General features: G+C 40.2%; 3 protein-coding genes across 3 annotated transcripts in view; 1 reads left to right on the top strand and 2 right to left on the bottom strand.

Moving 5' to 3' along the window:
• LOC5515343 (syntaxin-binding protein 1) overlaps positions 1-8,936 on the bottom strand; it is a 50,697-nt gene extending 41,761 nt beyond the window's left edge. The window contains exons 1-9 of the mRNA XM_048730992.1: positions 8,733-8,936; positions 8,610-8,659; positions 8,148-8,229; positions 7,703-7,779; positions 6,861-6,936; positions 6,397-6,441; positions 4,937-4,989; positions 4,746-4,829; positions 358-425 (exon numbers count right to left, since the gene is read on the bottom strand). Of these exons, the coding sequence (XP_048586949.1) occupies positions 358-425; positions 4,746-4,829; positions 4,937-4,989; positions 6,397-6,441; positions 6,861-6,936; positions 7,703-7,779; positions 8,148-8,229; positions 8,610-8,659; positions 8,733-8,760 (563 nt within the window). The 5' untranslated portion in view covers positions 8,761-8,936. The remainder of the gene's footprint in view (positions 1-357; positions 426-4,745; positions 4,830-4,936; positions 4,990-6,396; positions 6,442-6,860; positions 6,937-7,702; positions 7,780-8,147; positions 8,230-8,609; positions 8,660-8,732) is intronic.
• Positions 8,937-10,002: 1,066 nt separating this feature from the next.
• Positions 10,003-18,108, bottom strand: part of LOC5515342 (syntaxin-binding protein 1) — a 31,624-nt gene continuing 23,518 nt past the window's right edge. The window contains exons 26-30 of the mRNA XM_048730993.1: positions 13,191-13,224; positions 12,595-12,681; positions 12,117-12,153; positions 11,090-11,175; positions 10,003-10,581 (exon numbers count right to left, since the gene is read on the bottom strand). Coding sequence (XP_048586950.1) covers positions 11,114-11,175; positions 12,117-12,153; positions 12,595-12,681; positions 13,191-13,224 — 220 coding nt within the window. The 3' untranslated portion in view covers positions 10,003-10,581; positions 11,090-11,113. The remainder of the gene's footprint in view (positions 10,582-11,089; positions 11,176-12,116; positions 12,154-12,594; positions 12,682-13,190; positions 13,225-18,108) is intronic.
• Positions 16,024-17,636, top strand: LOC125570093 (adenosine receptor A3-like). The gene has a single exon (XM_048730994.1). It carries the CDS (start codon positions 16,597-16,599, stop codon positions 17,479-17,481), a length of 885 nt encoding a protein of 294 aa, XP_048586951.1. The 5' UTR covers positions 16,024-16,596; the 3' UTR covers positions 17,482-17,636.

The raw sequence follows: 18,108 nt of genomic DNA, 5'->3' as shown, positions 1-18,108 counted from the left end.
ATAAATTTTATTAAAAAAAAACTACAAAATAGCAAACGCTGAGCCCTGTTAGCTACCACTATCTAGATTAATGGCAACATGATATATATTATTAAATGCGTTCTCTACAATTAGTGTCTTGCTTTACTTTAGTCTGCCGTTAGACATGACCTGTAAAACCGTGACCACCAAAAATATGTGTAGAGTGCTTTTTGTCTTCCGACGAATCACAAGCGAGAATTCAGGCGCTTGACAGCAAATCTACCATGTGATTGGTCAAAACCTCCATAAATATTTCAAGCATTCACTGTTTTATTGGTCGCGCCTGAAATTGCTGTCAGAAACTCTCTTATGGGCTTCGGTTACTATGTCACTTACGGTTTATATCGTATGGATGGGAACTCTCCCAAGCTAGCACAGAGCGTGGCGAGCTGCTCGGCTATTTTCTGTGGAAGCAAAGAGGTGGGCTACACAGATGGCCTTTAAAAAGGGATGGTGAATTACCGAAAAGTTACATTCTGTGGAAGCAAGGAGGTGCGCTACACAGATGGTCTTTGAAAAGGGACAGTTAAAACCGAAAAGTCACATTCTGTGGAAGCAAGGAGGTGAGCTACACAGATTGCCTTTGAAAAGGGATGGTGAATTAACCGAAAAGTCACATTCTGTGGAAGCAAGGAGGTGAGCTACACAGATGGCCTTTGAAAAGGGACGGTGAATTAACCGAAAGGTCACATTCTGTGGAAGCAAGGAGGTGAGCTACACAGATGGCCTTTGAAAAGGGATGGTGAATTAACCGAAAGGTCACATTCTGTGGAAGCAAGGAGGTGAGCTACACAGATGGCCTTTGAAAAGGGATGGTGAATTAACCGAAATGTCACATTCTGTGGAAGCAAGGAGGTGAGCGACACAGATGGCCTTTGAAAAGGGATGGTGAATTAACCGAAGAGTCACATTCTGTGGAAGCAAGGAGGTGAGCTACACAGATGATCTTTGAAAAGGGACGGTGAATTAACCGAAAAGTCACATTCTGTGGAAGCAAGGAGGTAAGCTACACAGATGGCCTTTGAAAAGGGACGGTGAATTAACCAAAAAGTCACATTCTGTGGAAGCAAGGAGGTGAGCTACACAGATACCCTTTGAAAAGGGATGGTGAATTAACCGAAAGGTCACATTCTGTGAAAGCAAGGAGGTGAGCTACACAGATGGCCTTTGAAAAGGGATGGTGAATTAACCGAAATGTCACATTCTGTGGAAGCAAGGAGGTGAGCGACACAGATGGCCTTTGAAAAGGGATGGTGAATTAACCGAAGAGTCACATTCTGTGGAAGCAAGGAGGTGAGCTACACAGATGATCTGTGAAAAGGGACGGTGAATTAACCGAAAAGTCACATTCTGTGGAAGCAAGGAGGTAAGCTACACAGATGGCCTTTGAAAAGGGACGGTGAATTAACCAAAAAGTCACATTCTGTGGAAGCAAGGAGGTGAGCTACACAGATACCCTTTGAAAAGGGATGGTGAATTAACCGAAAAGTCACATTCTGTGGAAGCAAGGAGGTGAGCTACACAGATGGCCTTTGAAAAGGGATGGTGAATTAACCGAAATGTCACATTCTGTGGAAGCAAGGAGGTGAGCGACACAGATGGCCTTTGAAAAGGGATGGTGAATTAACCGAAGAATCACATTCTGTGGAAGCAAGGAGGTGAGCTACACAGATGATCTTTGAAAAGGGACGGTGAATTAACCGAAAAGTCACATTCTGTGGAAGCAAGGAGGTAAGCTACACAGATGGCCTTTGAAAAGGGACGGTGAATTAACCAAAAAGTCACATTCTGTGGAAGCAAGGAGGTGAGCTACACAGATACCCTTTGAAAAGGGATGGTGAATTAACCGAAAAGTCACATTCTGTGGAAGCAAGGAGGTGAGCTACACAGATGGCCTTTGAAAAGGGACTGTGAATTAACCGAAAGGTCACATTCGGTGGAAGCAAGGAGTAGAGCTACACAGATGGTCTTTGAAAAGGGACGGTGAATTAACCGAAAAGTCACATTCTGTGGAAGCAAGGAGGTGAGCTACACAGATGGCCTTTGAAAAGGGATGGTGAATTAACCGAAAAGTCACATTCTGTGGAAGCAAGGAGGTGAGCTACACAGATGGCCTTTGAAAAGGGATGGTGAATTAACCGAAAAGTCACATTCTGTGGAAGCAAGGAGGTGAGCTACACGGATGCCCTTTGAAAAGGGATGGTGAATTAACCGAAAAGTCACATTCTGTGGAAGCAAGGAGGTGAGCTACACAGATTGCCTTTGAAAAGGGATGGTGAATTAACCGAAAAGTCACATTCTGTGGAAGCAAGGAGGTGAGCTACACAGATGGCCTTTGAAAAGGGATGGTGAATTAACCGAAAAGTCACATTCTGTGGAAGCAAGGAGGTGAGCTACACAGATGGCCTTTGAAAAGGGATGGTGAATTAACCGAAATGTCACATTCTGTGGAAGCAAGGAGGTGAGCGACACAGATGGCCTTTGAAAAGGGATGGTGAATTAACCGAAGAGTCACATTCTGTGGAAGCAAGGAGGTGAGCTACACAGATGATCTTTGAAAAGGGACGGTGAATTAACCGAAAAGTCACATTCTGTGGAAGCAAGGAGGTAAGCTACACAGATGGCCTTTGAAAAGGGACGGTGAATTAACCAAAAAGTCACATTCTGTGGAAGCAAGGAGGTGAGCTACACAGATACCCTTTGAAAAGGGATGGTGAATTAACCGAAAAGTCACATTCTGTGGAAGCAAGGAGGTGAGCTACACAGATGGCCTTTGAAAAGGGACTGTGAATTAACCGAAAGGTCACATTCGGTGGAAGCAAGGAGTAGAGCTACACAGATGGTCTTTGAAAAGGGACGGTGAATTAACCGAAAAGTCACATTCTGTGGAAGCAAGGAGGTGAGCTACACAGATGGCCTTTGAAAAGGGATGGTGAATTAACCGAAAAGTCACATTCTGTGGAAGCAAGGAGGTGAGCTACACAGATGGCCTTTGAAAAGGGATGGTGAATTAACCGAAAAGTCACATTCTGTGGAAGCAAGGAGGTGAGCTACACGGATGCCCTTTGAAAAGGGATGGTGAATTAACCGAAAAGTCACATTCTGTGGAAGCAAGGAGGTGAGCTACACAGATTGCCTTTGAAAAGGGATGGTGAATTAACCGAAAAGTCACATTCTGTGGAAGCAAGGAGGTGAGCTACACAGATGGCCTTTGAAAAGGGATGGTGAATTAACCGAAAAGTCACATTCTGTGGAAGCAAGGAGGTGAGCTACACAGATGGCCTTTGAAAAGGGATGGTGAATTAACCGAAAAGTCACATTCTGTGGAAGCAAGGAGGTGAGCTACACAGATACCCTTTGAAAAGGGATGGTGAATTAACCGAAAAGTCACATTCTGTGGAGGCAAGGAGGTGAGCTACACAGATTGCCTTTGAAAAGGGATGGTGAATTAACCGAAAAGTCACATTCTGTGGAAGCAAGGAGGTGAGCTACACAGATGGCCTTTGAAAAGGGACGGTGAATTAGCCGAAAGGTCACATTCTGTGGAAGCAAGGAGGTGAGCTACACAGATGGCCTTTGAAAAGGGATGGTGAATTAACCGAAAGGTCACATTCTGTGAAAGCAAGGAGGTGAGCTACACAGATGGCCTTTGAAAAGGGATGGTGAATTAACCGAAATGTCACATTCTGTGGAAGCAAGAAGGTGAGCGACACAGATGGCCTTTGAAAAGGGATGGTGAATTAACCGAAGAGTCACATTTTGTGGAAGCAAGGAGGTGAGCTACACAGATGATCTGTGAAAAGGGACGGTGAATTAACCGAAAAGTCACATTCTGTGGAAGCAAGGAGGTAAGCTACACAGATGGCCTTTGAAAAGGGACGGTGAATTAACCAAAAAGTCACATTCTGTGGAAGCAAGGAGGTGAGCTACACAGATACCCTTTGAAAAGGGATGGTGAATTAACCGAAAAGTCACATTCTGTGGAAGCAAGGAGGTGAGCTACACAGATGGCCTTTGAAAAGGGATGGTGAATTAAGGTAATTCCTTTGAATTGCACTGCGCACCTCTTATGCGCGTAGTGGCGCGCGCTGTTTGTTCGAATTTTCCGGTATTAAGTGCGCGCGCGCCACAAGTTGTACAAGAAAACACAGCAAAAGGCGCGGGTTTTTTTTACTTCAAATCGCTTTGATAGAAAAACGAAGTCGGTTACCCCCATTTTTTATTTGCTCAAATAGTTAAATATATGAGGAAAAATGATATACTGAAAGAAGAAAAAAAGTTGGGTTGTAGAAGTTTTGTTTTTTCTCTTAAAAGCCGTAAAATACTTCAAAATGACGCTTTTTACCGTATGAATAGTGGCGAAAACAATGTCTTTTAGTGCGATCTCTTAAAATGTGATTTGTTTTGAACATTAGCTACTACGGGTTATTGTTTAGGAGATCGGATTTTGGCAGCTCGACAAACAGAACTTAATTTTCTAAAGACTATAGGCACTCTTTTTGAAAACTAAGAGTTGGTATTTTTCCTTGCGCGATCAGTAAAAACGCGTCATATCTACGCCCCTCTGTTGTGATAACGAGGTCGTTACCCCCATTTTTTATTACATTTTTTGAAAGCCCTTAACTTCAATATTGTTTATGCCAATTTTAAAAAAAATTCTGGGTTGTAATACTATTTCAAGGGAATTACCTTAATCGATAAGTCACATTCTCTTCCCCACTTACCTCCATATGCTCAACGTGCTCCTGGTTTTGAACAGCAGGGGAGAAAAATCTGTCAAATGTGCTTGGGTTATCCAGTGAAAACACCTGTAAGAGCAAGCAAGGACACATAATGCTCGGACCAAATTATCTGGCTCGTTAGATATTCATTCCATGGTATATTTCCTTCTTAGAGGATTGACTTATTAGATTACCTGTTCCTCACATGGCAGAAAAGCAATGTCTATCTCTTTCAGCGTCTTCACAACTAGGAGATCACATTAAAATTAGTGTACGGATGGACCATTTGGTGTCTTACGAGGGAGCATTTACAGACCCAGCAGTTTTTAAAGGCGGTTCCCAAAGAAAGGAGTAGAGGGCATTATTTTTGTAACTGCTTTCGTTTAAACAAATTGCTGATTTTTTGTTTTCCATATTAACTGTGTTACAGGGATAATTAAATACTTCCTAAGTACCAAGGGATTAGGAAGATCATCATAGGGATATCAGGATTTTTTTTTACTTGTGATTAATAGAGTGGGTTGTGTTAGTTACGGGCCGCGTACGCAGGATTTGCTGAAGGGGGGGGGGGGGGGTGTTACGCCGCAAAATGTAATAACTAATGCAAAATGTAATTTTAACGCGAAATGTAATAACTTTCAACGCAAAATGTAATAAAATATTTAACGCGAAATGTAATACCGCAAAATGTAATAACACCAAATAATGACTATAAACCTGCAAACTATAACTAAAAGCTGTAACTAAAAAAATAGACAAAACGCTAGCATGTAGTGACCAACTGTTGTACTAGTCCATCTCGAATCGACGGTTGGTCTCGGTCTCTACAAACACTTGGCAGTGGTTCTGTCAGCAACCTGACATGGCGAATCTTCCCGAAATCATGGTCTTAAAAGCTGCGATAATGTGCGGTTGTGATTGTGTACTAGTAGTAATAAATGCAAAGAAAGAACAAATGCCAACTGCAGACGAAACCGCTATTATCAATATAGGCAATTTCTAGACACATCACACAATATGACTGCAAAACCATTATAACTAAGTGGTAAAATTTTATATCATGTTTTTTATTGCTTTCCCATATTTTTCAAAATTCCCTTCGTATTAAGACTACAATAGGCCTGTTTATATGCACCCTTGTAACATCATACCAACAAAACCCCTAGAAGCCAAGGCAAAAACAATGCACTTTCAAGTCTCACTGCCTTTCTTTCACTAAGCTATTTCTTCCGTTTTTCTCTACGTCTTAACATTTACTCTTTTTCCTAATATGGAAGACATTTAACTTTTAGTCAATAGATAAAGTTATTACATTTTGTTTTATTACATTTCGCGTTAAATATTTAATTACATTTAGCGTTGAAAAGTTATTACATTTCGCAGTAAATATTTATTACATTTTGCATTGAAATTTATTACATTTCACTTTAAGATTACATTTTGCGTTAGTTATTACATTTTGCGGCGTAACATGGGGTGCTCAGTAATAGGAGTCTTATGGAAAAGAATAGTATTATAAGATCCTTCAATAAGAAATGATCCACTTTTTGCGCGCACCCTGCGCATACCCTAGGTACGCGCATTAGCAATGTTGGCTGATCTTGGCAATGTTAGCATCGGCTAAGAATGAGACTTTGTCAACTTATCACCTTACATTTTCGTATCTGATGCAATTTGGTCATCAAGTGATCTGGACAGACTGTTGATAAAAGAGGAAAAAAAACTGAAGCGACAAATCAACAGATCTTTCAACTATTTTTGGCAAAAGATACAGTATGCAATATGCATTGCACAACCAGCTGTCGGCTGTCCCCATAACGGTATTTTCTTATCAACCATTCACTTCACTTTTTAAAGAAAGTTTTCCATAATATAACCTTCCCACCACCACCCTTGCCCTCTCGGCAAACACAAGCCCTCTCTCTACATTGAAAATTGAAGCTGCTTTTTTATGCAAGGTAGAGGGCAGAGGGTTGGGTAGAAAAGGGTTTCTAAATAAATCAGGGGGTGAGCTTGTGAAATATATGAAGGGAGGGGGGGTTTGAATTTAATTGTCGGTTTGAATAGTTTTTTTTTTTATACAGCTGCATTAGTGTTGTTGAACCATCTGGAACTCACCTTCAGTGAAGAAAATATGGGCGGATTTGTAGGTAAGAAAAAATGAATCAAAGTCTTCAATGACCTCCTCAAGAACCTAAAAGATGTTGCATGCAACTTACTATTATTATATATGATATCAATGTCATTATATGATTTATTGCTGTAACTAAAGCAAAATCAAGGTGATAATCAGAAACAATAGCACTTTATTGGAGAGCCTAATCCAACAACAGAATTAAGTCAGAACGATTGTTCATTATTCCTACCAAAAGGTAAGAGAGAGTTCGGGTAAAAGCTACTCGCTTTCTAGAGTGCAAAGCTCTTTACCGAGATTACGCCAACCATAATGAAATACATTTTCTTTGCTGCATCATCATGTAATCTTAACATCATTATCAGTATGATATCGTTGTATCATTGTAATTATCACCATCATCAACCATTATTATCATCAACACCATCATAATCATTATTATAATCCAACTCATCACAATCATCATCATCATCATCATCACAAACATCATCATCACAAACATCATCATCATCATCATCATCACCACCGTCATCATCATCATCATCATCATCATCATCATCATCATCATCATCATCATCCACTTTATCGTAATCATCTTCTCATAATCATCATAGGGTTGTAGCTAGCATGGAATGGAGGGGGGGGGGCTTGTCCACACTCAAAGACAAATAGCTAAAGCCATGCACCATGCCCATTATAATCATGTCAATTCAGCATTACTTCATGGTATCCCTGTGGACATTTATATAACCAGTGTCAGGGGTAGCCTTCCATATATGGCAGTCCATAGGGATACCATGACAATGTATAGCTATTATAAGATCACCTTTTCATCAGGAGTAATGAGGTAAATTGCCTCCAGGCGATTCAGTGGTTCCCTTTGAATGTGCACATTTTCCACAACTATTAAAGCAGACAATCTGTTTGTTACCATCTGTTATTATAGCATACAACTGTACACACATATTTCAAATAAGGTTGCAATTAAGATTCCAAGGTTGTAATTGGTTCATAAGGTAACATATCAATAACTAAATCCTGTTTTTTAACATACATGAAATGTTTTTGGAAACATAAAGAAGAATGATACAACGTTCAAGACCGTGATAAGTTGTAATTTAACTTTCTATTTCATACTCTAGGCGTTCTAAAACTTAAAAACGTGTCGTAACTACTTTCTGTCTATCTCCCTTCCCTACCCTTTTTGTAGGGAGAAAGATAAGGATCCTCAAAGAAAACTCTACCAGAAAGTAAATCACTAAAAATCTTACTTGTTATTCCAACTTCAAGTAGATCATGCATCTTTAAACAAGAGGAAACCATACGCATGCTTAGATGATCAACCACCAGAACCTGACGTTAGCAATAGGAAAAGGTCAGGCTAAAATAGCAAGTAAGTATATATTGTCTAATTATATAAGTATGGTTTTATTGAAAATCATATTATATGGTATTATGGTTGCTTTTTAACATAAAGCAGTTGTATTGCAAGCTGGTCAGCAAGTGGATTGTAATAAATTAAATATAATTGAAACTAGCCATTTTTCACCTCCCTAACATTGACCAACAATAGGCTTTTTAAAAGTAGGGGATATTAAAACGCCTTCCAAAACTTTGTGTCGCTGGATAAGCTTTCACTAAAGTAATAAGGTACTGAGTAGGAACAGATGTCACTTTGCAGTGACATTGATCAGTATAGACAGATTTCTCAAGACAAATAACAGATCACCCACCTTCCATTCACCGACTTTGTGAAGAGGTTTGAACACATTATCGATGATTCCTGTGTAAAACATATAAAACAACATATAAAAACAAGTGCAGCCGAACATAGGACGCCCTCCTGTAATACTTACGTTTTTCAACTACATCTTTTAGCGTCATTTTGGCTAAACTGTATTTTTTCGAAATCGTCTCTCTTGTAACACTGTAAGTTAGAAAAACAACATGGCGGACGTCTGCGCCTAGGTAGCCACGCCTCCCTATCAGAACACAGGGATCCCATTTTGAAAAGAAAAAAAAGACTGAAATATTACTACTTACTAACCGAGAGTGAGGTCATGCCGGGAAATATCAAACTGAGGCTTTGGCGTACCGACCGAGGCTTTGCGAGGTCAATACGCCAAAGCCTCAGTTTGATATTTCACGGCATGGCCGAACGGACATTAAAAATGACAAGAAAACAAATCAACTTTCGCTTTCGCGCGAATATCGATTAGTTTTTCGATCGATTTCAAAAAGGCGGGAAAACAAGAAACACTCGCGCGCTGCCAAATCAAAAATGTGAGTGAAAAGATTCAACAACAAGTAATTGGACGACTTTTCGAGCTACTTTCTTTCTATTTGCACCTTTTGGAAGCTACAGGTTTTATCATAGGTGAAGTTGATCCAGATGTCAGATGTCAGTCTTCACTACATGTATGGACCACTGTTTAGTTCGAAAACTCCACGGCATGTAGAGAACAAACTTCTGAAGTAAAATGAAAAGGCCAACCGCTTTGTGCTGCTTTATGATTTGATGGAAATATTGCATTTACAAATAACAGGTAGTACTTTTATCTTAAAGAGACTTTTATTCTGGGTCTTTACACCCCTTGTTATTTATTCATTTGCCTTTGTTTATCCGATATAAATAACTAAGCTTTGTATTTCTTGGCTATCGGTGGCGCTCGCCCGCTCGTCATCTTGTTTTTCTTTTTTGTAAACATTTTCCTCTTTAATCTCTTAATGATAATAAAACTCCGACTCAGAGTGCTCGTCCATTCCAAATTATTTTGGTGGCTTTCTGTATTTTTTTTTCTGGGGGGGGGGGGGGCGATTTTGTTTTAGCAAAATTCGTGCAACCGAACAAAACAACACAAAAAAGCTCACGAAAGGTCCCGCTCCGGATACGGAAAAAGACGGCCCGCCAACCAACCATTTCTGCTTCTTCTGGGTGTAAGAATTCGCTACTTGAATGTTCGCTGTCGCTCATTTTGCAGTTTGGTGGTGGAAAAAATTCAAACAACAGAAGATTGTGAAAAATTTTTCGTAGGGCAATACGGAATTCCGTAATGCCCTCAGAGACGGGCAATACGGGAATGTCACGACTACCAATTAGCCAATCACAGCGCGCGTACTATCGTAGCCATATAATAACATAGTTTTATTACAAAATTCATTACTTATAATTTTCAGTTCTTGGAAGTTAATAATGCTCGAGTAGCTATTTACACATCTGGTAGTTCTGTACCGAAAAATTACTGAGTTCATTTTTGGTGATTGACTACAAACTGTGAAAAGTTGCAAAAGACAATTAGGCCATCAAACATTATTTTGATCATTTAGATATTAATACTTGTACTAGGACCTACGGCATTGTTATTTTCAATATTGTACTTTTTCGCATTATGATGTAATCAATTTTTCATCTTACCAGCTAAATTTCCATTTAAATATTACAGGTTTCAGCACTACACCATTAATGTGATAGAGTAGTTTTCAAAATCACGTGCAACAAAATTTAATTGTTAAAGTGTGAAATTCAAGCCAGAACAAAAGAGAATAAAAACATTACAGTGTATTAGGACTTAATAAACTAGAAAGTATTTTACGGAAAACCACTCTACTAAAGATCTAACTTTTATTTCTGTTGTCTAAACTATTGTGCTTAATTGTACAGGATGGCAGGCTGAGGATGATTTTGATGATGATGTCGTTATTGTTCTGCAAAAGAAAAAACGATAGCCTTTTTATTTAAGGAAAATTAGAACTTCATATCCTGAGAATTAGAGTATTGGAGCTAATTTCAGGGGGTAAACACGGTCAAAAGTGATGACTGAACAATGGAAAACCCTATTTCTCTCCAGCATTTATATAAGGATAGGGGGCATTGTACAGTGGAAAACCAAATTTTTCGCCAGCATTTATACAAGGATAGCGGAATTGTACAGTGAAAAACCCTATTTTCTCCAGCATTTATATAAGGATAGGGGCATTGTACAGTGGAAAACCAAATTTTTCGCCAGCATTTATACAAGGATAGCGGAATTGTAGTGAAAAACCCTATTTTCGCCAGCATTTATATAAGGATAGGTGAATTCTACAGTGAGAAACCCTATTTTCGCCAGCATTTATATAAGGATAGGGGAATTCTACAGTGAAAAACCCTATTTCGCAAACATATAGACATAGAGATTCCTCCCATACGTCACAAAGAGCACAGGGTACCCACCTTATTCATATAACTTTCTTGAGTTTAGGTACCCAATTTACCAAGTTTTTCGAGAAATTTTTTAGGTGTGATAACTTCATCAGAACCTGGGAAGCGGGGAAAAAGAACATAAAAACAAGAGTTGATTAGAGCAAGAGTAAGAACCCTTTTTAAATGAACAAATTAGACGTCAGATTTATAAAGTGAATAAATTTAATAAATTTGGGTAGCTAATCACTCTCATCGCAGCTAGATGCTTAATTACAAGAGCGCAGATTCAGAATTTCCCAAATGGTGTATCGAATTACAAATGAAGTCGATGGTGCTTTGAGAACATTAACATTTCGAAGTCTGGTTCAGCTAAATTCGGCACGGCGCTAAGCACGGCCGCTCCAGTCGTACACATCAACAGTCGCACAAGTAGTAAGAGTAGTATGTAAGGGGTGGACCCCAGGCCCCCGACCGTGAGGTTCGGGCGCGTTCTGATTGGCTGCTGAAAATGGCGTGCATCAACAGTAGCACAGCAAAAGCACGGGACCGATTCAAACGTCGAGCTTTTGTTGTGCCGAATAAAATGCCATTTTTGTTATTTATTTGCGCAACAGAAACTCAACATCGAGTCAACTTGCGACGTCTGAATCAACGTCGAGTCTAAAAATATTTGGTTCAACACGAGACAATTAGATTCGGCTCGGCAGGAGCGCGACGTATGAACCGGGCATAAGTGGTGAAGACGGGGACGACTTGGTAAGCATGACCGAGAAAAGCCCCTGGCCGACAAATTCCAAACGAGTTTGAACAAAATACCCTAGTATCAGCCTAGTTCCAGGCGTTTCTTATCTGGTTTGCTGCGGCTGGGTTTCCTGTGGATGGCAAGAGTTGTGACGTCACAGTGAGCTCGTCCCAGCCCCCCGCTATGCCTCACGGTTCATCTCCGAGCACAGGAAAACCGGTAAGAACGCCTGATACTAGGCCGCCCTAGTATTTGTATTAACACAACGTCGTTGCTCGAACGGAAAATGCATCGGATGGAGGTAAAGTTACTTACCAATCAAAACCTCCCAGTTGGCGTTCGCAGCGGTTACCTGAAGGTTGAATAATAAGACTTATAATCCATGCAATTCTTCCAATACAGTAAATTTGTTTTAAGGATCTTTTTTAAGAACCTGATCACCTAAGAAGCCTGGTGGGGTAGAATTGGTTCTTATTTTAAAGATCACTCAAATGTTTCGGCAAAATTCTGATTTCACGGTTGATATCAAGAAAGAAAAGATACAGTTACAGTAACACCACGTGTCTCATAGAGCTATACCACGTGTCTCTCATTGCTTTACCACGTGCACCCTATTGCTATAACACGTGTCTATTTTTCATTTTTTTTTTTCACCAAGGGAATTATCTAGGTTTTTGGGTGGGGATGTGTCCTTTTTTTTTTTGCTGTTTTCTATGCACATAACATTTCAATTGGCAGTCCGAATCAGTCTACACCAACTCCCCCGTCGGGTAGTGGGCGGGACAGCACATACCTGGTACGCGGCCCTTGTCTCGGAGTAGCTCACACCGCCCATGATGAAGACAATAAGTCGAGGCAGTGAACGGGAGTCAGTACACGCCTGGTGAGTAATAAAAAAGGGTTACGCTTTGGGATGTACCTGATTTTCTGTTTGGGATCCATGTTGCGTGACGGTGGTGAGAGAACAGGGACTCGGGAGAGCCTATCCTTTCCAGTGCTTCGCAGCCATTACCATCCACAGGAAAACCAATAAAAGGCCCAGGTAAGAATGTCTGGGGCTGGCTGCAAAAGTCTATTTTCAATTTTTTTTATTTCTCATCTGTTTTTGGTTAACATATGAAACTTTGAACGCTCACAAGATACCCTATTTTTTTTTTTAGTTATGACATGCCAATGAAAACCCTCAAACCCAACACACCAACAACTGTTAAAGAAAAAGTGAACACACTGCTCCTATACTACCCTGTGTAACAGAGGATTGGGCTTCACCCCAAGAACTGCGTAACAGTACACGAGTGAAGCTCGAGTCTCTGGTACCAGGGTACTTCTATACATACTAGGAAGATCTTTTGTTACCATGCAAGAGATGCGCGCGCACACAGAACTCACCTTATCATGCTTGTACCAATTGCCGTACCGGGCGCTAGGGAAGAGAAAACAGACTTCGGTCAGTGTGGGGTGAGTTATTGAAATAGAAAAAAATACACCCAGGATGCCAAAGGTACTCGCATCAAGTAGCACCTGAAAACTCACAAATCCCGAATGACGGAGATTCACCGAACACCCCAAAGTTAGACGCACGAATTCCGAGTGGTGGATGTATTTGTATCACCGAACACCCGAAGGCGCGACGCACGAATGCCGAATGACGGATATTCACCGAACACCCAAAAGGACCAAAAGAACATCCGAAGGTGCGACGCACAAACCCGCCGAGGGTAGCAGATGTTTTTCTCCTTCTATTTAACACGATTTCGAAAGCTGGGAACTTCTGGGAACTTCTGTACTACGCCAACTAATATACTAAAGCCATTTTGTGCCCGCCGATTGGCGATGAACAATCTAGTATATCATTACCTACAGTAATCAGGTTGGTTTTTTTTTTTCGTGGCTTAGGGGTTAGAAAAACAGGCATTAACCAAACCGGACATAAAAGAAAGACTCTTTGACTAATCAAGGTATATATCAACACAAGGTTGAAAAGGTATATTAAACGCCTCTGTGAAACAGAGTAGTTGTGCCGAAGTTTCGAGTGTTAGCCCTTCGTCGGAGAAAAAGACTAGCCTCTTTTGCTGCGATGACTTCTTTTGCTCCGACGAAGGGCTACCGACCTGGCTTGACGAATCTGTCTTTGACTGCTCGAACTTAATGTTAAATAAACTTGTTTTCTTATAACTGTATATTTCAAACCACCTCCGAGCTCAAACCAACTGCTATAAAAATTGATTTATACGTAAGCACAACGCAGACCATTCGTCCTTCGTTGACTTAATTGTACCAAAAATACGTGACAAAGGGCGGCGAGCCGCTACAACAGCGGTCTCAGCGTGCTCCTACTTTTGTGCTTGCGTCCTTGTGATAATACCTAACTTCAAAACAAGCGCATTCTAAAAGCACGAGCCATCGTAAGATTTCTAAGGATTGACTTTGAAATTGCATTTAGTTTTTTCTAATGTTAACTAACAATTCGACATAAAGTTATTAGACAAACGCACTCGATTGACTGTCAAACGAACCATTAAACAGCATTAAATAAATTAGTTTTGTTATGAAATTCGTAAAAAAGTCCTTTCACTAATAGAAAAATTGATGTCTTGAGTCCCTACTCTATCCATTGAAAAGGAAATTAAAAATAAAAGTAAAAGTTTACGTCAAAGCCAAGTACTGCAGCAATTTTGTATCGGCCTATGCTAGCAGATGGCTTAGTAGCTAAGTTTCCCATATTACACTCTATTTTTATAAGAACCTGAACAACGTCACCAAAATCTAAAAACATGTTCTAAAAACATATCGAGGCTCAGATAGCAGCAGAATAATGTTTTGTTAATCTGATGCGTTCAAAAATGTAGAGTCAAATTTTATTCGTAATAACAATCTCAAATATTATTCTTATTGATCATTTGTGTAATTCCCTTTTAAAACTAATTGGGCATTATATAAAATAAAATTTAAAAACATCCTTAGGTTCAGCCATAAATGCTAAAAAATTAGGCCCGGCCTCAGTTTGAAACTAGCACGATCATAGCTATAGGTGATCTTTAAATAATACAAAATTACTGAAGAACTGTAGATAGGGAGAATGAACGGGGGATGGCATTACCAACGGACACCTGTGCTGATTATGCCTACACCATACTTGCGAGTGGTGCGATCAAACCGATCGAAAAGTTTTAATAAATCTAAGGTAAACAAAAAACAGTGTGCTAATGTTTGTTAAGTATCGCGCAATCAAGAGTGAATCCTGTCCTGTCAACAAGACGAGTAAAGCCAATATAAACAAAAACAGCTAAAAATTGAAATAAAGCGAACATGCGAAAGACCTACAGACGGCCTACTTTGTATAACAAACTTGCTGCAGGGCAAACAAAAACAATAAGAGCTTGAAAACAAGGGAAATCGAAACTCGAGATTCATCACGGGGTATATCTCACTGGCAGCACAAATAGCAACCTCAATGTAAAGAGGATAAGATGGAAAACTAAAAGACGCCACAAAATAAAATAATTGTCAGCTGGTCTGAGTCAAGGTAGGGGACACTTATATGTATATATACATGACATAGTGAACTGATCAGTTGGGAATTACGGCTACGTTGTAACGTGCGTTTTGTTCTGGGGAAGAAAGTTATAGACATTTAAGCGAGAACAGACACTAACCTAGATGGAAATCCAACAGTTAAACAAGAACAACAGTGAAACAAGTTATACTCCAGAGATCAAGAAGAATTTAAATCCATGTCGAAAAGCACCCAACTTCCCAGACAAATCTGTCACATCGACAGCAAAGTGTGGGGAAAAACAAAACAATGAAAAGTTAAACTATTGGTCATTTTATTTGCGTTACAGAAGAGACTGCCAAAATATACGGTGAAATTATACAACAACCGGATACAACTAATACACTCGAAAAAAGCAAGTGAGAGTGAAAGCACTATTTGATTAAAAGTGTACAACAGCATAGAAAAAACGAATACACCAAACAACGACGAGTGTGAAAAATCCAGTAAAACTTTTGGTAATTTGATTGTGCTCCAGAAGGGATCTAGATATAAAATTATACAACAGCCCAGACAAAACTAATAGACAGAACAAAAGATAGTGTAGATGAACTAATCCAGAAGGACCTGACTTTTGACTGTCAGGCCAAATCAAGAGCAGCAAGTTTGAAAGTTCTAGTAAAACCTTTACCTTTCATTCATGTTCCACACATGCACAGGGCTGCCACGTTCACCTCAACCCAGATAAAATAGACCCGAGAGCAGCAAGTTTGAAATTTCTAGTGAAACCTTAACCTTTCATTTATATTGCAGAAGGACCTGACTATTTGCTGTTACGTATATCTCAACCCAGATAAAAGTAATAGACCCGAGAGCAGCAAGTTTGAAAGTTTTCTAGTGAAACCTTAACCTTTCATTTATATTGCAGAAGGACCTGACTATTTGCTGTCACGTATACCTCAACCAAGATAAAATAGACCCGAGAGCAGCAAGTTTGGAAGTTCTTGTAAAATGTTTTAACATTTCATTTCATTCATGTTCCACACAAGTACAGGGCTGTCACGTAAACCCAGATAAAATATACATCAGAATGTAGCAAGTGTGAGAAGTCTAGTGAAACGTTAACCTTTTATTCACGTTTCAGAAGAATCTGTTGGCAGCCACGTACACCTCAACCCAGATAAAACCGATACATTCAGCAGCAGCAAATGAAGAAGGTCTTTGTTTCCCAGATTGTACTGTCCAAGAAGAAAGAAAAACAGCTTCGTCATCAAATCAAACAAATCACAAATCTACAGAATGAACTTCTCATTTGAATCAACAATAGAGCTGACCACCCCTTGGTACATTCCCTTTATCATAGAGGGATGTGGGATAGCCTTTCTGAACATCCTGATAATCGCTACATTTGCGGTCAATGCCCATTTACGCAAGCGCAGTGTCTATCTTCTGCTGAGTGTCAGCGTCGCAGACATGATTGTCGGCGTTACCTTAGTAACCTACGGCCTGTCAATCTTCTATGAGGGGATAAGAAACGACGTTCCTTTAACTTGGGGCTTCCCTGTTGTTGCATGTTTCGACATGACAAGCGCTATAGCCTCGCTTGCTGGCCTCGTACTGGTTTCGCTTGAGCGGATGGTGGCGGTTGTTTTTCCTTTACGTCACCGTAGATTTGGCAACCGGCCTTACGTCGTATCAATCGGCCTTGAGTGGATCTCAAGCATGATTTTTACACCTCTACTCATACTCAACACAGAGGCATTCTTCCTCTTCGCAGCGATCGGTGCACCTAGTGGCTTACTAATAATGTGTGCAGCGTACTTAGCGATTTACATTAAAGTAATGAAGGCAAAAAGACAGGCCTTGAACATATCTGCGGGCCAGCTATGTGAGCAAAGACTGGCAAAGACATTATTTATAGCGAGTGCCCTATCCGTTCTGACATGGGTACCTGACAATTTGGAAGATCTAGTCATTAGCCATAATTCTGAGTACAACATGTGTAGTACTTTACTTAGATGCGCAAACTCGCTAGTAAACCCTTTGGTGTACATATTCCGCATACGGGAATTTAGAAGGGCATTGCACACGATGGTATGCAGATGTGCACGTGACCAGCATCAGCCAATAAGACGCCTTTGGGCGGAAACGGCAGGAAGCAGTCAATGTCAGTCGAGAGTTTGAATCACGATGGTATGCAGATGTGTACGTGACCAGTATCAGCGCATAAGACGTCGTGGGGCGGAAACGGCAGGGAACAGTCAATGTCAGTCAATAGTTTAAATCACGTGATGGTATGTAGATGTGCACGTGCCCAGCATCAGCCAGTAAGACACCGTTGGGAGTTAACGGCAGGGAGCAGTCAATGCCAGTCAAGAGTTTAAATCAAGGGATGTAATTCTTGATCAAAATCCAAATTCCAGTGAAAATACGCGAAATATTCAAAAGCAGCTGATTGCAGTATAACGTTTTTAGCTTTAGAATATGTTTTTTATTTTAGGAGAAAATTAAATGTCGAGCCCTTAAAAGTAGATTGGAACATCCAAAACGTAGCGATTACCATTTGTTAAGCCATCTTTGGTTTCATTATGGCTATTAATAAGCTCTCATCCCACTCTCTTCCCACGTGACCCCAGTACCCCATCCACTGCTGCGGCCCTGATAATATAAATTTGCGATCCAATAAAACAATGCTGACAACTTATTCTAACTACAATTGCTTAAATGTTATTTTCTATCCAGTGAGAATAACCTAACGCCTGCATGAAAAACAGGGAGAAATGTACGGGGAGAAATGTAACGGTACTCGAT

This window comes from Nematostella vectensis, chromosome 8, assembly GCF_932526225.1.
Source record: "Nematostella vectensis chromosome 8, jaNemVect1.1, whole genome shotgun sequence".
Lineage (NCBI taxonomy): Eukaryota > Metazoa > Cnidaria > Anthozoa > Actiniaria > Edwardsiidae > Nematostella > Nematostella vectensis.
The sequence above is the reverse complement of the archived record's forward strand: the minus strand, read 5'-3'. Positions and strand labels throughout refer to the sequence as shown.